Here is a 23,091-nt window from a genome sequence, read left to right on the forward strand (position 1 = left end):
TCTTCTGATTTCTCTCCTTCCCCGTTTTTCATTGGTTCTCTCCTTTTTCAATCATTCAAGTGTTGACGTTGCAGAGAGTGGTCGTGTATGAACGCTGAGGTTAATGCAGAAACATAGGGTGAAGTAAATGGGAACGAAATCGTCCAAAAACGAAGATGGCGACGACGATCCCAGCGCTGACGGTGAGTGCGACATGTCAGTGAGCATGGGGTGTATGATGCCTATTGGTTGTCTGGGTGTTGGGGCAATGTGCTAGTGAAGAGTCTTCCCCCCCACCTTATTTGCTAACCACTAACCCCTAGGTTATGGGGACATGGGGTTAGGTGTTGATGGTTAGGGGGTTAGTGGTTATAGGGGTTAGTGGTTATCAAATAACCCCAGGCCTCAGGTGTGCCTCACTTAAGATCTTATCCTTATGTAATAGAATCTCCATTATTAAGTGTTGGTGCTAGTTATGCATCGTTATATGCTAACTCTTAACTAGTAGCTACCAACCTCTAACACTTCCCACCAGCCAATCTGTAATGTACCCAAACATTCTTCACCAGTGCCATAGTAACTCCTCATATTTATTTTATAAATCTTTATATTTTCAGTCGGGTTCAACGACTTCGAGGTCCTTCGTTCGATCGGAAAGGGAAGTTTCGGCAAAGTTTGCATCGTGAGACGCAAGAAGACGGAGAATGAGGTTTACGCGATGAAATATATGAACAAACTATCATCATGGAAACATGGGGCCATCGATCATGTGTTAAGGGAGTTGGAAATATTGTCGACGCTACGTCATCAGTTTCTGGTGAATTTGTGGTTTACTTTTCAGGTAAATGAGCTGTTTACTTAAAACCTCATGCTTATTTTTTTGTGCAACATTTTTTGAATGTTTTTTTTATATTCTATATGGGTAAGGCTTGTGTTAGAGGACGTTTCATTTACCCATTGCATCTAAGTATGAAAAATTGTATGTAACTTATTTATCCTCGCATGGCGGCGCAACGACAGTCGTTATAACACGGGTGTTCTGTTTCATACACCTTGTGCCCGCTTGCGAGTTACTACGTATGTAACTTTGTGGGCGACTACATGTAATTTTAAAATAAAACTTGTTTACGCAATCTTAACAACTTAAACTTCATTAATAATTAATCACAAATGAGGAGCGAGCTGGTTTGTTTTAAATATTTATGTTTGTGACATACACCTATTGTCTCACCAACACTTAACAAGTGGAAAGCATCACTAAAATCAAATAATGAGTGTAAGCTTGTTAGGAAGATTATTGTGTTTGTTGGTCGGTTGGTGTTTGTTCGACCTCAATCTCCGGTTCCACGGCGTGCCTTGCTGTAAAACACAACCTTGACCTTTATTACCCCCAGAAATAACGAAGCCATTTTATGGTCTGAAAGTAATATTTCCATATAAAATATTTATATGTAATAAGGTATTGTGGGGTAAGATGGGACACCTTTAGCACATATTATCCTCATGTGTTTTAAACAATTGACAACGGTCTATGGGAGTCGTGGGACGAGAAAACAGAATAAAAAGGTGACCCATCTTCCCCACCCTACTATGTATTATTCACCCCCTAATTACACCCCACTAACCCCCCCAGGATGAAGAAGATATCTTCATGGTCAGCGATCTTCTCATGGGTGGCGACCTCCGTTACCACATTCAACGACACGTGCATTTTACTTTCGATGATGTTCGAATATATTTCTGTGAACTAGCTCTGGTACTTGACTATTTGCGCAACAAACATATTATACACAGGTCCGTTTAAGATGGTTTGTTTAATTATTCATCACATGATAATCAATAATTGGTCTAATATTAATAAAATGTCAATAAAATAGATTTTCTGCCTAACTATTTCACTTAATATGTCGATATCATATCTCTAGTATATTTGTTGTAATTCAACAAACTCAGTGGCCAATAATGGGTTGTAACATCCTGGGTGTTGGGGTAATGGGTAACTCTTATCTAAATCAAAGATCCCATGGCATACCTCAATGTAGGACCTCACCCATATAGAATAGATTGTGCATATACAATGTTGGAGTAATGGCCAACTCTGGCCTAAATCCCAGGTCCCATGCCATGCCTCACTGTAGAACCTCACCCATATAGAATAGAATGTGCATATACAATGTTGGGGTAATGGGCCAACTCTGGTCTAAACCCCAGGTCCCATGGCGTGCCTCACTGTAGGACCTCACCCATATAGAATAGAATGTGCATATACAATGTTGGGGTAATGGGACAATTCTGGTCTAAATCCATGGCCTGCCTCACTGTAGGACCTCATTCATATAGAATAGAATGATGGCAATTGTTTCAACCCAGAAAATCATTGAAACATTTTCATCATAGAGACATCAAACCCGATAACATCCTCCTTGACGAGCGAGGCCATCTTCATCTAACGGACTTTAACATCGCTACTGTACTTAATGATGAACATCCGTGTGCAAAGTCATTCGCTGGAACAAAGCCTTATGCAGGTGCCTGTGTACATTATGTGTATTCTGTTCACTTCTTGGTCCTTTTGCGTAAAGAGAATATCTACGTCCAGCTTTGTTAAGTGTAGATATTTCTTTTGTTTGCTCTTAACGACAATAACTCCAACACAGTGGTCACTAATGGATTGTCCAAATTGTCAGCCATATAAAAAACAATCACCCATAAAGTTACATACGTGTAAATGCGTTTGTATTAAGTTCATCATAAACATTAAATTTATGATCATTATGACATCACAGCCCCCGAAATCTTTAATTCATCGTCTGGTTACGATTACGCTGTGGATTGGTGGTCACTAGGGGTCACCATGTACGAAGTATTGCGACACAAAGTAAGATGTTTGTTTATTTATTATAAAAAAAATAACTTTTATGAAATATGCCTTTATTTTATGCTTTCTTTCTATATATCGTGATGACGATGGTTTTGGTTTTTAAACCAAAATCATTAAACGGAAAAAAATTATATATGTTTTATATATAGCATAGTCCTTTATATTTGTATTAAAACTGACCTAATCTTTGTATATTTGGTTCTTACATATTATTACACACAGCGTCCATTTAACATTGGATCCGACACAACGAATGAAGAAGTTACAGCTTTACACAACGATGGCTCAATCTCGTTCCCTGTCGATTGGGGGCAACCTATCATGAACCTGTTTTTTAAGGTGAGCTATGTATACAGCGAATACATGCAACATTCATAGATTACTTATTTTTATGAGTAATTCATATTGCAAGCAATAGAACAACATATATACATTCATACCATGTCGCATATATATATACATCCATGGATACATATATACAACATATGTAAGTATACAACACAAATAATTATATATACATCCATCATTTCTATACAAGACACCCACTAACTCACTTGTCTTGTTGCGAGATGGAAAACAACATACGCAGCACAACAGCTACAAAAAAGTTAAAATTGTTTGGTGGGTTAAAGACACAATTATGATTAGTTCTTTGTTTTAGGAGGTTTGCTTATTTCTTATTATTTCTATGGTACGTCAATCAAGCCGTGCCAGTGTATATACATTATTAATACTACAAGACACCTATTTGTATGCAAACATCCATATACAACAACATTAAGATACATTTCCATACTAGGTATATTTACATACAAGTTAACATACAATATTAGGCAGATATTTAAATATAAGTCACTTATATATATATTTGTATATATATATATCAAGATACAGGGTTACATACAACATATACATACAAGAAACATATATATACTATGTACATATAAACATACACACAGTGTATAGATACATGTTACACACATACAACATTAAGTAACATATATACAACACCATCAAGGCAGTTAATGCAAGTTACCAACGTTATTTCCTGTGATATTTGGTTCATTCAGCAAGTATGCGTAGACGCCTCACTATTTCCAAGAAATAATAACCACAATAATTGAGCACGTATTGTATAGGTTTAATGAATGAGTACGTATTACTGTTTATAATGATGTGGCATTTCATTCATTAAAGCTCAAGTAATTTCACTTATAAAACTATATATATTTGTTTAAGATATGTAAAGTTTAAGATGATTCGGAACAACAATCTAAAACCACATCGTAGGATCAGTGGTATTATATTCATAATAGAAATATTATATTTTGCAGCTTTTTAAAGTCGACCCTACAAAACGAATCCAAAGTTTCGAAAGTTTAATTTCGGAAGAATTTTGTCAAAATATGGAAGCTGATGATGTCATGAGGTTAAAAGGTCAACCCACGTTTCAGCCATCGGTATATGATGTCTATGTTTATATATGATATCTATGTTTTGCTACCAGGCATCATGTAGCCTAGTACAGAATTAGTTGGCTTTTCCGTTATATAAAAAGTTGTCAAGCCCTGATTAGGCCTTGCCCAATGGCAGAATCCAATTTGAATGAAAATACATTTTATACCAGATAATCCAAGACTGTTTTATGATATCTACGTTTTATATGATGTGTATCCTTTATAATATATTTGTTTCAGTTACCTTGTGCCCGCATACAAGTTAATGTCACTTCTGTTTTGACCCATACTTGTATACTAATGGGTTGTAGTCCCCGAGTGAAACCAATAAGTTACATTCATTCAGTTTGTTATAATATTTTTAGTTTTAAAATGGTAATACCAATAAATGATGCTTTAATAAGAATAAATGAGTCCAACATGTCTTTAGCAAAAAGAGTTGAACTACGACCCGACCTTTGAACTCGAGGAAATGATCATCGAGTCGAACCCCCTGCATAAAAAGAAACAAAGGATCCAAAAACTTAAGAAAAATTCCCAGAAGAAGAAGTCGCTCAAGCGTGAAAGTTGCTCGGAGCAGGAGGAGAAAGAGGAAGAGTGGGAAAGAGTGATGGAGGAGATAGGAAGGAAGTTTGAACCTTTTAATCGGAAGAAGTAAGATTCGTGGTTGGCTGATTATTATTGACGCACAGTTGACCGATCACCCAAACAACTTATCTGGTGTCGTGGCTGAGTGGTTTTGGTGCTTATAAACATAACGGGTTCAATGTTGCTACCATTGTGGGCGTATGTGTCCTTGGGCGAGACACTGGGTTGGGTAATGGTCAACTCTGGCCTAAACCCTCCCCTCCCAATATAGAACTAAGATGTGGGGCGTGGTTAGTTTCCCCCTGTATGAATGTATGGCAACGAGAGTGTTCTGTTTCATACACCTTGTGTGTACAAGTTACATCCGCATATAGTGGTAGAGGCATCAAACCTCTATATAAGTTAGAAATTACAAAGTTACAATGTTTAATTTATTTATTTTCCTCAGGTTAGAATTGGCTAAAAGCCTTAACGACACAGCACAAAATATTGCCCAGTCATCTGATGAGTCAGCAGTATTAAATAATGACTCAGCAATACCTCATGATGACTCAACAAATATTGAAGCAAAAGTTGAAACCTCATGAAACAAATAGGTAATGATGATGTCATAATGATGATATTGATGATGTCATATTAGTGATGTCATAATGTTGAAGACAGTGTTAACACAATGTCCATTGTTAAGGAAAATACGCTGCGTCATAATGATTGTTATGACATAATTCTTATTCAGCATTTTTTAATCCATTGTTATTGTTCCCAAATAGTTCCCTAAGCAGGCACGAGGTGTATGAAACAGAACACCCGTGTTATAACGACTGTTGTTGCCCTGCCATGCGAGGATAAAAAGTTATTTAATTCACAAAATGTTTAGTTCTGTACTTTTATATTATTTTCTGGGTTGAAATATAAAGTTAACGTTTAGAAACATTAAAATCATTTATCGTTTATTTTTTTATCATCGCTAATCCGAACAAATCTGTTTTTGATCAAAATTTAAACTTTTCCTTTTCTTGCCTTGCTCTTATTTCAGTCAATTACACTTTTATTACATCATAAGTACATCCATTGTTTGGTGGCAATATTGTTTAAGCTTGATGATCGCTATCCGTCCAATTTCAAATAAAAAAGTTATATTATGCTATTACAGTGTGTTGATAAGCAGACACAACTTTTGGTTGGTTTGGTCATTTATATCCTTGTGGGTGGGAACTTGAGTGAATTATCCATGGTTGCCACTCCCATGCCCACAGTCGAGTTGCTGAAGCTATTGCAGTGTGTGGATAAGCAGACATGACTTTTGGTTGGTTTGGTCATTTATATCCTCGTGGGTGGGAACTTGAGTGACTTATCCATGGTTGCCACTCCCATGCCCACAGTCGAGTTGCTGAAGCTATTGCAGTGTGTGGATAAGCAGACATGACTTTTGGTTGGTTTGGTCATTTATATCCTCGTGGGTGGGAACTTGAGTGACTTATCCATGGTTGCCACTCCCATGCCCACAGTCGAGTTGCTGAAGCTATTGCAGTGTGTGGATAAGCAGACATGACTTTTGGTTGGTTTGGTCATTTATATCCTCGTGGGTGGGAACTTGAGTGACTTATCCATGGTTGCCACTCCCATGCCCACAGTCGAGTTGCTGAAGCTATTGCAGTGTGTGGATAAGCAGACATGACTTTTCGTTGGTTTGGTCATTTATATCCTCGTGGGTGGGAACTTGAGTGACTTATCCATGGTTGCCACTCCCATGCCCACAGTCGAGTTGCTGAAGCTATTGCAGTGTGTGGATAAGCAGACATGACTTTTGGTTGGTTTGGTCATTTATATCCTCGTGGGTGGGAACTTGAGTGACTTATCCATGGTTGCCACTCCCATGCCCACAGTCGAGTTGCTGAAGCTATTGCAGTGTGTGGATAAGCAGACATGACTTTTGGTTGGTTTGGTCATTTATATCCTCGTGGGTGGGAACTTGAGTGACTTATCCATGGTTGCCACTCCCATGCCCACAGTCGAGTTGCTGAAGCTATTGCAGTGTGTGGATAAGCAGACATGACTTTTGGTTGGTTTGGTCATTTATATCCTCGTAGGAGGGAACTTGAGTGACTTATCCATGGTTGCCACTCCCATTCCCACAGTCGAGTTGCTGAAGCTATTGCAGTGTGTGGATAAGCAGACACGACTTTTGGTTGGTTTGGTCATTTATATCCTCGGGGGTGGGAACTTGAGTGACTTATCCATGGTTGCCACTCCCATGCCCACAGTCGAGCTGCTGCTAAAGCTATTGCAGTTTGTGGATAAGCAGACATTACAATAATATTATACACCAACGTACTATAGTAGGAATTGAACCTCATACCCCGGGACTAACGAAATATGGTGCAACTTTATGATGCAACAAACCGTATTGTCTCCCGAAAGGACACGCGTACTTATGACGTCACACAAACCTATATAAATATCAGCGACGGGATTTACCCGCGAGTCGCTACCCGTATTTTCAGCAAAGGTTTCATGTTGTTTGGGTGATAATATTAAAACTATTGCTGGAAATACGGGGACGCTACTCTGGATTGGAAAAGAAAGTGGAAACGGTAAAATAATTTGGTTTTTATTTAGTATTTACCTTAAAATGTGTGGATTTGTAATGTTAGCATAAGAATTTGTTGGTTTTACCACATGTGTAACTTTGTGGGTGATTGTTTTTCTATATGGTTGACAACTTAGACAACCCATAAGTGACCACTGGGTTGAAGCAATTGCTGTTTAGTGTCTTGCCCAAGGACACATACGCCCACAATGGTAGCAGCGGCGAGCCTTGAACCCAGTATTTTCTTGCCCACTATCAATATATTTTTTTAATCTCACTATTTCAACATTTTTCTTTTAAATTAAAGTTATAGATTTTCTAGAAACTGTGAATGTGACATCATAATGAATGTTTATTATTTCATTGTCTTTCTACTTTTTGAAGTCGGTTCAACCAATCAGAGCGAAGGAATTGTTAAAGTTGATGACGAGACAATGGCGTTTGTTCCAACACACGAGTGGCAGGAAGTCAAAGAAGGCGAGGATTGTTTTTTATTTATTTATTTTTTAGGGTCCTGGGTTTAAATTATTTGCTTGTTTGTGGAATTAAAGTTAATTATGGTTTAACAACGACGCATTTATTTGACTCTTTTACTTAAACAGTTTTTACCCCTAGCGAGTTTTAACGACTGTCAGTTTGCCGCTAATTCCCTTCTCTTCGTTGTTTTACTTAATTTAATCTTCGTTATCGCATTCGAAGGGATAATAATCCCCTTAATTGTAACATAACATTCTTTATCATGTTGTTTTGATGTCGTTTAAACCAAAGTTGATTAAATGTAAAGTTACCTGACCCTTAAACATGGTCCTATACCAGGGCAAGCGATCCCACCCGGCCTTCATGTTAAGATGGACATGAGTGGTGGGGGAAGATGGGCCAAGTTAATGGACGAGGGTGGTGGTGGGAAGAACATGCAGGTCATGACGGTTGAACAGGAGGATGGGAAAAAGGAGGGAAGGTGAAAACATTCAATAATGTAGTTGAATAAATCATAGCATGCTATGAATAAATACTACTTATTTGTACAATGGGGAAGGACTTGAGATTTTAGCCAGATTTGGCTTATTACTCTACGATATATTTAACTGAATTATCTTACATAGCCGGGCAATGACAGTTTGTGAATAAACTTCTCTTATCCAGTCCACAGATGGACGGCCACTCGGTGGCAGAGTTGAAACAAGCGTTGAAGAAAATAAAAGCGGAATCGACCCTGGATAGTAAAGTGGTGGGTGGTGGAAAATAACGTGGAATTGTTTGTTTGTGATCTTAAACAACCGATATTTTGTCTGCTGTATAATTTACGGTTAAGTGTCTTGTCCAAGGACACGTAGGACAATGGTAGTAACTTCATCACAAATAAAAAATTGCCAGAAGATCTCTTTCAGTCTTATAATATGGCTGGCAACATATATATATTTTATTCATAGTTTACAAATAAACAATATTGGAACGATGAACCCGGGAAAACTTATTACCAGAGAAAAGGATCAATTACCAGAATATTTGTTTCAGACGCTAACATGGCTGGCAGCAACAACACATTACTAACCTGACACATATATATATATTGTTGCTGTCGTGTTATTATAGAATCCACAGTTATGTATTAACTAAAGTAACCACAAAACCCAGGAAGATGTGAAGAAGAAGTTTAAATCCATGGATGAGATCAAGGAGGTTCTGGGTCAATATGAGATGAAACAAGAGAGTGATGTTGATGTAATGAAGAGGTTGCTAGGAGTCCTCCGGACTTCTGGGGAGGAGTCCGCGGTCATCTTGGCTCTTCAGGATCTCGAGTACTATGTGCATCAGGTGGGGGTTTGTATCTTTAGCATGTAAAATATATATTTTGTTTGTGTTTGAGGTTGTGTTTTAGATTTTATTCAGAATATGGGGTGGTTTTGTTAAAATACAGTGAAACCTTTAACTTCCTTAACATCTTACAAATAGCAGGGTAAAACTTGGTGCGACACATGTCCAGTTATTGATTTGCTCTTACACCCAATCCTCAGTTAATTAAATTTCTCAATAAATAAAAAATTACAATACGAGTTGATTTATACTGTGGGTTCAGCGACCACGTTTTTATTTGATAAATTTTAACTTTTCATCTTCACACTGTTCCGAGCAGATCGACAATGCTAACGACTTAGTGAAGATCGGGGGTTTCCCTGATGTGATATCGTTGTTCAACCACACGAGGGCAGAAGTGAGGGAGGAAGCGATCCACTTGGTGGGGAGTGCGGCACAGAGCAACCCACCCGTGCAAATTAAGGTTTGTGGTTTGGGTTATCTCGGTGTGGAGTAAGATGATATTTAGGTGTAACACACTTAATAGCCGATGCTCTTTTTTATGTCTTGTAGCGTGTTTTAACACCTGTTGTTTCTATTCCCTTCTTTTTGTTTTTGCTAATTCCCTTCTTTTTGTTGTATTAGGTAAATTGATTTTTGCAATCGTATTGGAAAATATAAGGATGGAATATGTTATATGTTGTGTCTATGCAGATTATCGAGTTAGGGGTTTTACCCAAGTTGCTAAAAATCCTCGCTGATGAGGGGGAATCCCCAGCTGTGAGAAAGAAAAGTTTGTTTGCGATTTCTTCGATCGTTCGACATTTTCCACTCGCGCAACAAAAGTTGGGGGAGTTCGGGGGAATACAAGTTCTTATGCAGTTGTTTCAACAGGTGGGAAAGTCAGTCTGTAGATTATTTATACTTTTTATAAAGTGTTTGAAGCGCATGCCTCAAACCCAGAGGTAATGGGTTCAAGGCTCGTCGCTGCTACCATTGTGGAAGTATGTGTCCTTGAGCAAAATACTTAACGGCAATTGCTTCAACTTAGTGGTCACTAATGTGTTACCAATTTATCACCTTACGTCATTAACTCTTTATTTATTTCCAGGATAAAACGTCAAGTTTCCGAATGAAAGCGATTCGATTGGTCAATGATTTAATTGTGGAACGACTTACAACCAATCAGGGAACGGATAAAATGAAGCAATACGATAAGTATGTTGATGATGATGTGAATATTTATCCTCGCATGGCGGGGCAACGACGGTCGTTATAACACGGGTGTTCTGTTTCATACACCTCGTTCCCGCTTACGAGTTACCACGTATGTAACTTTGTTGGTGATGGTTTTTTCTGGGATAAAGCATACTAACCACTCAACCTCGACCCAATATAACATTTCTATGTTTGTTCCAGACTTCCGCTATTCACAAAACTACAAGAGTTAGACTGGTGCCACCTAGTGGTTGAATCATTAAACTCGGATTCGCACGAACATCGTGAGATTTCTATGAATGCGATGAATAATCTCCGACCAGCGTGTCCGAGAGGGTTTGATTCGAAACCAGCGATGGAAAAGTTGAAACAATTAAAGGTCGGTTCTAAGGGGGTGAAGTTTTCTACTTGGTTTGATCGATTGCCATTAAACGTTTCTTTCCGCAGTTTTCTTCTCTTTACATCTTATCTGTTTTACCCGTAGCGTGTTTTAACGACTTTTGTTTTGCTGCTGATTCCATTCTCTTCGTTGTTATAAATAATTTAATCTTAGCTATTGTATTTAAAGTGATAAACAAAAGTTATTATGTCTTTTCCAGGGAGAAAAGAACGAAACGTTATGGATTTTCATAAAACCTTAACTTAACCATAATTCGATATTACTATTATTGTTGCCACAGGAAGAATACAAATCATTATGGAATGCCGAGGTTGCCGATGGCGATGATGATGGTTATTTCAAGCTGTTGTATAATCTTGTTGGGGAAGTGACGGATAATTGGTCGAACTGGCAACAAAAAGATGAGTTATGATGTCATAAAGATCTAATATGATGTCATGATGATGGAGGATAGCAATGACCCTACACAAAGTTACACCAGAGGGATTGAGGGCGAGAAAAACACTGTTTTAATAAAATATGTTTTTGTAAAAAGTTTGTGTTGTTTAGATTGAATGAACGAATGAGTTTAATAAAGATTTGTTACTGCCAGGTTGGAGACTGTTTTGAAAAGTATTAAAGATTGGTTTATAAATGAATGAATGTTCCAATATGGTGGGCAATGAAAAGTATTGTCATAACATTTGGGCAACAGAGTGCATGCGTCTAGATAACAGGACAGAGATTTAAAACACAATAATGCTCCCATTGTGGTAGTATGTGTCCTTAAACAAGACACTTAGTATTTCGGAAACTTTTTTAATGTATGGCTAGCAATTGCTCCAACCCAGTGGTTACTAATGGGTTGTCCAAATTGTTAGCCATATATAAAGAAGTTTTCCCAATACAACCGCCCACAAAGCTATGCGTTTGTGCCTCACATATTAGTTAACGGTGACACCTTACAAGTTACAATGCAACCTCGTTACGTGTCTCAATAAATTTTAATTAAACACATTTTATATATTTCTATTTTGAAATTCAATTTAAACTTTCTAAGAAGGTGGTTCCCCCTTTAATGACGAAAGAGGAAATAATGTTGCCAACGCAGTGTTGCCAGTCGTTTTTAAATTAAACTAAAATTGTGAGGTATTTAGTTATCGCAATTAAGATAAATATAAATAAATACTTAATCAACATAAAAACCCCACAACCCCGAGATTTCTAGTTCAAACGATTAGACCAGAAGTGACGTCACACGGTTTGTTTTTATTTGATCGAATTCGTCTATTAGCATACAAACCACAGAAATAAAAAAGAGTAGAACGCGCAACTTTCCAAAACCGTGATATATTCTTTTTTCTATTCACGTGACCGCCAACTCCGTCCCCATTTCCCTTCGTCTCCATTGTAAAAGATAGGCGCATAGTATTTTTGGACGGTTTTAGCTGTTTATTTTAAAAACTACACCAACTATTCAAGTTTGTTAGGCTAGTTTAGTTATTTGGTACGTTAACGCTTACAGTTTACCACTTGTTTAGGAAATTTAATTATTTAAAAAAATTAATTAAAAATTTCAAACAAACGTTTTTTTAGAAATATATATATATTAGAAAATAGTTTTTTTACACAATAACTTTAAATTAAGTCAAAAAACGAAGAAAAACTACACAAAACGTCATCGACTCCATTGACTACAATAGTAAACGGGAACGACCCTCGAAAGAGAGACAGTGTATCGTGCTCTCTCCTTTGCCGACATTGGAGATGCGCCTTCTATTCTTTTTTATTTCTGTGATACAAACGTTGTACGCAGGTAATCGAGCCGGCGATTTATAAATGTAAACTCGAATTAGCAATTGCTCAGGTAAAAACAAAAGTGTTTGTGTTTAATTAAAAATATAATGAACATTTTTCGCTTATGTAAATATTATAAAGTTTTATAACTTATTGCTGTGGCCTGTATGTTATAGTCGTTGGCTTATATATATAGTTGTGTTTTTTATGAGTATGGACGTATCACGTATCACGTATGGTTACGTGTGTTGCTGTGTTATGTATTATTATATATGTTTATTTTAAGTATATGATGTATTGAATGTTATTTTTTTATAATATTTAACCTAATTTGCATAATGTTTTATAGTTTTTAACAATTTTTTATTTATTCCTTTAATTACGATGACAAAGTTCAAATCAATTGACATAGTAAAGATATGAAAATTACAACAAAACGACAGCCCCGTAATAACACAGGTGAAGAAGTTATATTATCAAGTTAGAAAAATGTTTGTAAAGATTTATAGAAGTTAGTGGAGTATTCACAGGCTACAACATATATATAAACGAAAAACCTTTTTACAAACTGCCTTTTTTGTTTTCTTTAAAACATCAGTTTACGGTTGCACAGTTCTTTAGCATTTAAAATACAAAATAAAAATGTTTCAATAATCGATAAATTAGTTACAACATGGATTTAAATTGATTGGAATTATTACATCACAACCTCCATTATTGGATTATAAAGACAATTGTTAAATCACAAGATGCCAGAGGTCGACAGACAGAACAGACATTGTGGGTATTTAGACATTGATGAAATGGACACCAAGAAAAAGTTCCAACATCGATATTTAATCGTGGATCGTAAAAAAGGTTTAATTCAGTGGTTTATCGACAAACCAATGGTGAGTTGGGTGGTATTCTATGTGGGTGAGGTTTGAGAGTGGCACATATCATATAGTTTTACTATATTAATCTTTTCAAAAAAGATGGAGGAGATCAAAATATTTAAAATAACCATGAGGATCAACAATCTTTAAAACTTTAGGTTGATGAAGAGTGTTAGAGGTTGGTAGTTATGGGTTGGTAGTTAGGGGTTTTAGTTATGGGTTGGTGGTTAGCAGATAACGTAGAGGGAGGATTCTTCACTAGCAATAAACTTAATGGAAAATGTTGCTTTCATCATAGAAAGCCAGTGACGAAGACAAGCCGTGTGGAATCATCAACATTGGCTATATTACAAAGGTGGACATCGCAAGTAAAGCTAAAGTTTCATATTGTTTTGGTAAGTGGGGGTTGTGGGGTAACACGTTATAACTCAACAGCGAGCATGAGGTGTATGAATACACCATGTGTGCCTGGTGTATAAGAAGACACCCATGTTATAACTCGACAGTGAGCATGAGGTGTATGAATACACCATGTGTGTTTGGTGTATAAAAAGACACCCATGTTATAACTTGACAGTGAGCATGAGGTGTATGAATACACCATGTGTGTCTGGTGTATATGAAGACACCCATGTTATAACTCGACAGTGAGCATGAGGTGTATAAATACACCATGTGTGTCTGGTGTATAAGAAGACACCCATGTTATAACTTGACAGTGAGCATGAGGTGTATGAATACACCATGTGTGTCTGGTGTATATGAAGACACCCATGTTATAATTTGACAGTGAGCATGAGGTGTATGAATACACCATGTGTGTCTGGTGTATAAGAAGACACCCATGTTATAACTCGACAGTGAGCATGAGGTGTATGAATACACCATGTGTGTCTGGTGTATATGAAGACACCCATGTTATAATTTGACAGTGAGCATGGGGTGTATAAATACACCATGTGTGTCTGGTGTATAAGAAGACACCCATGTTATAACTTGACAGTGAGCATGAGGTGTATGAATACACCATGTGTGTCTGGTGTATATGAAGACACCCATGTTATAATTTGACAGTGAGCATGAGGTGTATGAATACACCATGTGTGTCTGGTGTATAAGAAGACACCCATGTTATAACTCGACAGTGAGCATGAGGTGTATGAATACACCATGTGTGTCTGGTGTATAAGAAGACACCCATGTTATAACTTGACAGTGAGCATGAGGTGTATGAATACACCATGTGTGTCTGTTTTATAAGAAGACACTCATGTTATAACTCGACAGTGAATATGAGGTGTATGAATACACCATGTGTGCCTGGTGTATAAAAAGACACCCATGTTATAACTCGACAGTGAGCATGAGGTGTATGAATACACCATGTGTGTCTGGTGCATATGAAGACACCTATGTTATAACTCGACAGTGAGCATGAGGTGTATGAATACGCCATATGTGTCTGGTGTATAAGAAGACACTCATGTTATAACTCGACAGTGAGCATGAGGTGTATGAATATACCATGTGTGTCTGGTGTATTAGAAGACACTCATGTTATAACTCGACAGTGAGCATGAGGTGTATAAAAGTGTATTCATAGCATTATATTGACTTATATTATTACAATGGTTATTGTTACAGTGATAAACACCCCATTCAGACCTTATTATGTTCAAACAATCAACCAGGTTGAGTTGGAGGAATGGGTTGAGATAATCAATGATGCAAGCAAAATAACGGTAAGTTGATATTATAGTGTATTTGTTGTTTTTATCTTTTTGTTGCAATATATTTGTACTTTCCTCAAAGAGAGGTGGTTACTGGTCATATTCTATACATTTTTTCATGGTATTACACCAAAACTATTGTGCTTAGCTTATCTGTAGGCCATGAGATATTAGGTTCAAGGCTCGATGCTGCCATGTGCCACCATTGTGGACGTATGTGTGCTTGGGCAAGACACTTAAAAGCAGTTGCTCCAACCCAGTGGTCACTAATGGGTTGTCTAAATTGTCAACCATATAGAAAAACAATCACCCACAAAGTACATACGTGGTAACTTAAAAGCGGGCACGAGGTGTATGAAACAGAACACCCGTGTTATAACAACTGTCGCTTGTGATTAGTCTAAAAATAAATTCACTATGACATCATAGTTACCATTGTTAACACATACATGGCCTTGATAAATAAATATGACATCATAATGCACTCAATGAGTCATAATGCAAGTTCTTAAACGAGGACAGGATATGATGTCATGAATGAATGTGACATCACAATGTACTTTCATATTTCCTGTCCCCTTATTTGGAATGTTCTCACGCTTGTAGCTTGGTACTTGTAACACTCGCACTTTTCTTGTTTAAAACGTCATGATTTTAAAATTTCGCACAAAATCTGGGGTGACATTGTTAAAATACAGTTACACTCATAGTTGTCAAACATAGGCAACCTCATTGATTAATGTGGTGAATGCAATATACTTTGGCTCTGCTTGTTTGTATAGACAGCTAACAACAGGGTAAAATCTGGGGGGACATTGTTAAAATACAGTTACACTCATAGTTGTCAAACATAGGGAACCTCATTGATTAATGTGGTGAATGCAATCTACTTTGGCTCTGCTTGTTTGTATAGACACCTAACAGCAGGGTAAAATCTGGGGTGACATTGTTAAAATACAGTTACACTCATAGTTGTCAAACATAGGAAACCTCATTGATTAATGTGGTGAATGCAATCTACTTTGGCTCTGCTTGTTTGTATAGACAGCTAACAACAGGGTAAAATCTGGGGGGACATTGTTAAAATACAGTTACACTCATAGTTGTCAAACATAGGGAACCTCATTGATTAATGTGGTGAATGCAATATACTTTGACTCTGCTTGTTTGTATAGACACCTAACAGCAGGGTAAAATCTGGGGTGACATTGTTAAAATACAGTTACACTCATAGTTGTCAAACATAGGGAACCTCATTGATTAATGTGGTGAATGCAATATACTTTGGCTCTGTTTGTTTGTATAGACACCTAACAGCAGGGTAAAATCTGGGGTGACATTGTTAAAATACAGTTACACTCATAGTTGTCAAACATAGGGAACCTCATTGATTAATGTGGTGAATGCAATATACTAAAAACTAGAGTAACTGCATTTTTGGTAATCTCACCACAGATTTTTTAAAATTACGTCTCCCCACCCACCCATAATACAACCCCACACCGCCTTTTCACCCAGGTCCCCCCCGAAGCGATCCGAACCCCCGGCCCCCTCCCACCAGCCCCGGGCATCATCCCATGGCGCGACCCCACAGGGAGCCAAACCTCGTTAGACACGAGTATCGACCCCGAACAAACGTTCACGTATCGAACCGAGATCGTTGGAGGGGTCGTCGTTAAGAAGAAGTGCACACTAGATGGCCAAGTAGTGGTGAGCCACATTATATTTCTATGTCTTGGTTGGTTATAAAAGTTGTCGTAAATAATACTTAGTGGTTTGGAAGAAATACTATTTGTAGAAATTCATTTTGTAAATCTTTAAAAAAACTTTGTGATTTTTTTTATGTTTTAAACCTGCCAAAAGTTTATAACATTCAATGTTTATCTTTAACCCCTCCCCCACTTTAACCCACCCCCCTACAGAAACAAGACGAGCCAACTTCCCCCACCAGCCTCACCCACCCCGACCAACATTTTCAATTCCCCAACGTTGGTTCGAAGATTATAAAGCAGGGGTGGGCCATCAAGCAAGGACATGTGGTGAGTAGGTGTATAGGGTTAAAGGTTATAACATGAGATGAGGTTTAGGTGCTTGCGACAGTAACACATTCAATTCTCCCCCCCCCCCGTGTATAAAACATTTTTTTTATACTATAAAGTCTGTGATAAAATCTTGCCAAATGGTAGACAAAGCCTTAAAGAAAACTTTCAAAATATATATATTTTTGCATAATTCCGCATAGTGCCTGGTAGTTGCAGTAACAGAACACAATGTTTGATAAATCTTGGTCAGTTTATTTATTTCCACAGCGAAAAAATTGGAAAAGAAGATATTTCATTTTAAAACAGGATCGTTTTGCGTATTATAAATCGGATCAGGTGAGAGGTTGGTTTGTTATAATGTATCAACTACTTGAGAAGGGGAATTAAAATATTGATACTAAAGTAAACTAATATACAATAAAATTAACTCATATTATGTTGCATTTAATTAAAGCAAATATAATGTAATGGCAAGAAAAGATTAATAAAAAAAAACTTGAAGCTTTGTCGCTGCTACCATTGTGTGCATATGTGTCCTTGGGCAAGACGCTTAACAGCAATTGCTCCAATCCCTAAAAAACAATCACTACAAACATGGTAACTTGTAAGCGGGCACGAGGTGTATGAAACAGAACACCCGTGTTATAACGACTGTCGTTGCCCCGCCATGCGAGGATAAATAAGTTACAAACGTGGTAACTCCTAAGCTGGCACGAGGTGTATAAAACAGAACACCCGTGTTATAAGAACTGTCGTTGCCCCGCCATACGAGGATAAATAAGTTACAAACGTGGTAACTCCTAAGCTGGCACAGGGTGTATAAAACAGAACACCCGTGTTATAACGACAGTCATTGCCCCGCCATGTGAGGATAAATAAGTTACAAACGTGGTAACTCCTAAGCTGGCACGAGGTGTATAAAACAGAACACCCGAGGTAAAACGACTGTCGTTGCCCCGCCATGCGAGGATAAATAAGTTACATATGTGGTAACTTGTAAGCGGGCACGATGTGTATGAAACAGAACACCTGTGTTACAACGACTGTCGTTGCATAGTGACACGAGAATAAATAAGTTACATTCAACCTTCCCACCCCCAGGACAAGGAGCCAATACGTAGCATCCCCATCAACGAAATCCTCGCTGCTCGAGCCGAAGATGAAATGAAACCTCGGGATAATTTGTTACTTCTCGCTACGACTGATAAGATATATTATATACAGGTGAGTGGGTTGTGGGCAACACTGGTAAACATAGGAAACCTCATTTAATAATTTTGATCATGATAAAATATATTGGGGTGTGGTTGTTAAAATTGTGACATCTGGGTCGTCATCAAACTAGGCATCGTGTATTTGTTGGTATTTTTTGAAAATAACATTTACTTTGTTTAAATGATTGGATAGCATATACACAGTTTAGGGTTGGGGTGTTTACTATTGTTAATTTAGGCATTATGGTGTTTTAGTAAACCAGGGGGGGAATTCTCGTTGGTGAATGTGTTTGTAAACATTAATATAATGCATTACATTCACATGATTGCCTGGGTTTTAGGCATGAACTATGTTCACCTAAGCTTATGTATATAATATATATTGTAACACGCAGCAGATATTTAGTTTAGTGTAAACATAAATATCTATGTGTTAACAAGTCATGTCTATTATGACATCATAGTTTTAATATGACTCACAATGTAAATTCTAAACCTAACAATTCAAATTAACTCACAATTAACGATTGTTGTTAATTTGACGCACATTGCTTAAGTACCTGATTGTTAGAGGAAGTGATGTCACAATGCATCCCTTGTATCATAACAAAGCTTATCATAATAGTAATTATGATGTCATAGGCGGAAACAGAAGACGACATGTATGAATGGGTCGATGCTTTCTGCAACGCCATCAACATTAATCGAGTGCAGAGTCAGAAGAAAAAGGTGAGATTGTTGTGTGGTAATGACCATTATGATGTCATAATGGATAATCCCGCCAAAACTTCAATACAAAGATTTTTTGGCGAATTCTAAAATTTTTGTTTAATTTCTCATTTTGATTTTTCGTTACTTTCCTTTAAATGTAATATTAAACATTATGATGTCATAAAAGTTTGCAATCTACAAGATATCCACTCAGCGTTTCAACTTCACCCAGCTATTGTTACACAAGGTGTGGCAAAATGTTTTTACTAATTTGGAATCGGTAAAATATTCACACAAAGTCCCGATGAAACATTGTATATTAAGGTGACAACCAACCATAGGAAACTAGTTTCGCTTTGTAAAACAAACTTAACAGTTTAAACAAACATGTTGTGCAAACTTTCACCCAAGTTCTTATGAAACGTTGTTTGAATTACAGTGAAATATTATCTCGGCACAAATATAAGGTTTTAACTTTATTGTATAAAGTTTTTTATAGTTACATAAAAGCTCCTATTTGCATTTAATGTAAAATTGTAAAGAATTTCTTTTTCTAAAGTTTAACAGCCATACTTTTTAACAATTGCTTTTTCATGTATTTTATCATTGTTATAGCGACCGTTGTTTTGCTGTTAACTCCCATTTCTTCACCATGTTAATTAAACCAATACAGCAGAAGCTCATGTCATGATGCGATAGGAATTTGTTATGTGTGACTAAACAATGCCATTGTCTTGTAACAATTAACGTAACATAATTTAATTAAACATTTTAATTAGAATAATTAAGATCATATCATTATTAAATGAACGCATAAATATTGGCTAAAGTATTGCTGTTATACTTTATAAGAAGAAACTCACAGTAGGTCGCAAATATTAAATCAAAGTAGCGAAGAAATTGGAATTAACAGCAAAACAACATTCGTTATAACACGCCAAGGATAAAATAAATGAAAAAACATTTGGTTAAAAAACGTGGCTCGTAAACCTTATAAGAAGCAACTCATTAAAATATTTAATTAACAATACTTGTTTATGCTTGTAATAAACATAGTATATGACATCATAATGTATGATATTACAACAAACACTTTCCATAGACATCTTATATAATTTATGTTCATTGTAGCGTGGCATGCGTTACGTTGATTTTATGTTGTGCCTTAGGTGTCTAAATCAAACTCATTTGGAAGTAAAGTAAAAACAAGATTGCAACCATGGTTGCCCGACGCAGGTGTGTTTGATTCTTCATTTCATGCATGCGTGGTTTGTGGTTGTTTGTGTCAAGTGGTATATATGGGTGAGGCCTTTTGGAGGCATCGGGCCTGGGATTTAGGTTCGCTGTTTATCCCGATACCAGGTTCCGACTCGTTCCTACTACCATTGTGGGCGTATGTGTCTTTGGGCAAGACATTTAACAACAATTACTTCAACCCGGTGGTCACTACTGGGTGTTGGGGTAATGGACCAACTCTGGCCTAAATCGCTGTAGGACCTCACCCATATAGAATGAAATTATTAAAATACTTAATTATGACATCACAATCCACTTTATAAATTCCACACTATGACATCACAAACACAAATATCTGCTCATCATCAAATAATTTGTTTAAGTTTTTTATTCTTTATATTTGTTGCACGTCGGTTTACCTTATAAATTTTAATTTGTTGTATTTCGTTTATTTGTTTACACAGTACAGTGTAGTGTAGTATATATGTGTGTGGGAGTTTTATATTAACGTAAAATAATAATATTGTAATCTAAATATAGATATTACATAACTTTTAGATATTTTGAATGTGAGTTATTTCATAACTTAAATACATTTTTATATAGATAGTTTAAACTTAAGAAAATTATATATATATGTGTTATAACTTGTTTTACACAAGTTACCACAGTAAGCCTTGAACCCGTTACCCTCTAATTCACCATATTTCTATAAACAACAACTTCATTCTAATATTTCATTATCCTTAAACAACTAACTACGTTCCTTAAACCCAAATATAAAGTGGATTTTGCAAAAGAAACTTTTGCTGCTAAAGTACCAGGCATGTTTAAAAACCATTAATTAAATTTCCACTTTAATGTTTCACCTTAGCATGCGTTTAATGTTATTCATATTAACATCAACTTTTGCATTTAATTATAAATATTAACATCATAATTATTGTAACAAACCACAGTGAATGCTATACATAGAAATAACATAATCATTCTCTAAGATCTCTATCCTAACATTTAACCTGAGATTTCTATGTTAGCATCTAATATTCCCGAAACTTATAAAATCTCCATTCTAAAAAAATATCTGAAACTTTTAACATGATTTCTATTCTAACTCGGCATGCTTTCCACTAGGGGTCACGCATGAGTAAAAAGCTGAGCATAATTGTGGACCCCCGCACCCTCCCTTACCCCACCCTTGCATCCCCCTTATCCCAAAGCACAAGCAACCTCATCCCTATCGTCCCAACCCTCCACCACCCAACATCCCAGGTCATCGATCATGACAACTTCGTCCTCGGACGGTCCGACTCCACCATAGACACACAATACTTGGGCGAGAGCGAGCACTCGGTGGCATCCATTCCCCCCTACAGCAGCTCACAGGAAAGCATCAATAGTAAAAGTACAGAGTCCGTACATAAACTTGTCATCGCTGATAAAGTTGAAAATAAGCCGAAAAAAACGCACCGTCGAGCTGAATCCGAGGTTACATACTTACCCACCCATACAGTGGAGTCAGCTACAAGTCGTATCCACACCGGGAAGAAATATAAACCAGGGTTGTCACTCGATGACGAGGATATCCTGCCACGACCTGAAGTTCGGTTTAAAGGTCACGGAGATGGTAATGTGATGTCTATGGAAAGTCAAAACCATCCCATGCTGAAGAAATCGTTGTCAGGTTCGTCGAGCAAGTCGGCCAATTACGTCGTGAACAACCTCGACCCCATCGTCGATGTTCGAGCTGCTGTCAAACCGAGCACGGTGAAAAAAAAGAAAAACCCGGGAATCTTGTTTTCGCTGAACACCATGCTCACGAGGAAAGCCGATAAAATGAATAAAAACTCAAAGAAAAACTCCTAAGTAGTCCGCTGATGACATCACAGAGCATGACTTGACAGTTAAATGATGAGTAAGCAAATATTTGAGATGGTGGGACGACAGTACGTATTTCTATGCGACCATATTTGGTGAATTTGTATTTTTATTACTCCAGATATTTTTGCACTTGGCGCAATTTTTTTATCCTCTTATTACGAGGTGCATAGCCTTGTGCGTCACAAATACTATTGTGATGTCATACATGATTAATTATTTGAGGATTTTTCCAGTAAAATAATTTTATTATTTTTGTTTTAGTTGAAATTTTAACACGCTGCCGTTATTTTGAGCTACACTGTATTATAGATACCTGGTAGCTGACAATGGATATAATTTAATATTTTTTTCAAAATTGTTTTTTCAAAGTTTTCAAAATTGCAATACATTTACATTTTTACCAAGTTATTGTAAAATTCAAATATTTGGGTTGAAAATTTTTAACAATTTTTAAAAATGTAAAGTTTGTAAAATATTTTACTAAAACTTTTTATTTAATTTGTTTGTTTTAGCTTTGAAATAACTTTGTGTGCAATGTTTAACTTAAACATTGGAATTTAACTTTTATTTGAAAGTCAGTCTGAACATTGTGATTTACGCAAAAACTTTTTGCTCCATAATCCAAACTTGTGCAATCAACAATAAACATTGTGGTAAAACTAAACTATTTGATCGTTTTTACGTCACCAACTTCACTTTGATGCGTAAAACATGAATTT

General features: G+C 36.7%; 3 protein-coding genes across 5 annotated transcripts; all 3 read left to right on the forward strand.

The window, feature by feature from the left end:
- Positions 1-22: 22 nt before the first annotated feature.
- On the forward strand, positions 23-6,052 carry LOC149736183 (serine/threonine-protein kinase 32A-like). Its single transcript, XM_089879065.1, has 9 exons — positions 23-182; positions 597-820; positions 1,613-1,773; positions 2,377-2,507; positions 2,766-2,857; positions 3,083-3,199; positions 4,195-4,320; positions 4,748-4,971; positions 5,354-6,052. Exons 1-9 carry the CDS (start codon positions 128-130, stop codon positions 5,490-5,492), a joined length of 1,269 nt encoding a protein of 422 aa, XP_089735191.1. The 5' UTR covers positions 23-127; the 3' UTR covers positions 5,493-6,052.
- A 1,289-nt stretch (positions 6,053-7,341) lies between these two features.
- Positions 7,342-11,498, forward strand: LOC149736184 (nucleotide exchange factor SIL1-like). Of its 2 annotated transcripts, XM_089879064.1 has the most exons (10): positions 7,342-7,499; positions 7,880-7,972; positions 8,312-8,453; positions 8,639-8,723; positions 9,131-9,310; positions 9,630-9,773; positions 10,004-10,183; positions 10,401-10,507; positions 10,709-10,886; positions 11,188-11,498. In XM_089879064.1, the coding sequence occupies exons 2-10, from the start codon at positions 7,930-7,932 to the stop codon at positions 11,317-11,319; spliced, it is 1,191 nt and encodes a 396-aa protein (XP_089735190.1). In that variant the 5' UTR covers positions 7,342-7,499; positions 7,880-7,929; the 3' UTR covers positions 11,320-11,498. The 2 variants fall into 2 exon arrangements, with proteins under 2 accessions (XP_089735190.1, XP_089735189.1); XM_089879063.1 differs by lacking the exon at positions 7,342-7,499 and having other exon boundaries at positions 7,782-7,972.
- A 1,726-nt stretch (positions 11,499-13,224) lies between these two features.
- Positions 13,225-23,036, forward strand: LOC149736185 (pleckstrin homology domain-containing family A member 1-like). 2 transcript variants are annotated; one of them, XM_089879052.1, is made up of 9 exons: positions 13,225-13,573; positions 13,857-13,953; positions 15,203-15,300; positions 16,807-16,998; positions 17,211-17,327; positions 17,598-17,666; positions 18,432-18,554; positions 19,187-19,273; positions 21,626-23,036. In XM_089879052.1, exons 1-9 carry the CDS (start codon positions 13,433-13,435, stop codon positions 22,355-22,357), a joined length of 1,656 nt encoding a protein of 551 aa, XP_089735178.1. In that variant the 5' UTR covers positions 13,225-13,432; the 3' UTR covers positions 22,358-23,036. The 2 variants fall into 2 exon arrangements, with proteins under 2 accessions (XP_089735178.1, XP_089735179.1); XM_089879053.1 differs by having other exon boundaries at positions 21,764-23,036.
- Positions 23,037-23,091: the final 55 nt, after the last annotated feature.

This window comes from Ciona robusta, chromosome 5 (genome assembly GCF_009617815.1).
Source record: "Ciona robusta chromosome 5, ASM961781v2".
NCBI classification, from domain to species: Eukaryota; Metazoa; Chordata; class Ascidiacea; order Phlebobranchia; family Cionidae; genus Ciona; species Ciona robusta.

What these genes read in the sequence shown, in the direction of transcription:
- LOC149736183 (XM_089879065.1), top strand. Translation starts at nt 128, where the DNA reads ATGGGAACGAAATCGTCCAAAAACGAAGATGGCGACGACGATCCCAGC. An exon ending in ATTTGTGGTTTACTTTTCAG is followed by an intron (nt 821 to 1,612) that starts GTAAATGAGCTG and finishes TAACCCCCCCAG; the next exon opens with GATGAAGAAGATATCTTCAT. An exon ending in GAACCTTTTAATCGGAAGAA is followed by an intron (nt 4,972 to 5,353) that starts GTAAGATTCGTG and finishes TATTTTCCTCAG; the next exon opens with GTTAGAATTGGCTAAAAGCC.
- LOC149736184 (XM_089879063.1), top strand. Translation starts at nt 7,840, where the DNA reads ATGAATGTTTATTATTTCATTGTCTTTCTACTTTTTGAAGTCGGTTCA. An exon ending in TCGAGTACTATGTGCATCAG is followed by an intron (nt 9,311 to 9,629) that starts GTGGGGGTTTGT and finishes TGTTCCGAGCAG; the next exon opens with ATCGACAATGCTAACGACTT. An exon ending in ACCCACCCGTGCAAATTAAG is followed by an intron (nt 9,774 to 10,003) that starts GTTTGTGGTTTG and finishes GTGTCTATGCAG; the next exon opens with ATTATCGAGTTAGGGGTTTT.
- LOC149736185 (XM_089879052.1), top strand. Translation starts at nt 13,433, where the DNA reads ATGCCAGAGGTCGACAGACAGAACAGACATTGTGGGTATTTAGACATT. An exon ending in ATAAGATATATTATATACAG is followed by an intron (nt 18,555 to 19,186) that starts GTGAGTGGGTTG and finishes ATGATGTCATAG; the next exon opens with GCGGAAACAGAAGACGACAT. An exon ending in TGCAGAGTCAGAAGAAAAAG is followed by an intron (nt 19,274 to 21,625) that starts GTGAGATTGTTG and finishes GCTTTCCACTAG; the next exon opens with GGGTCACGCATGAGTAAAAA.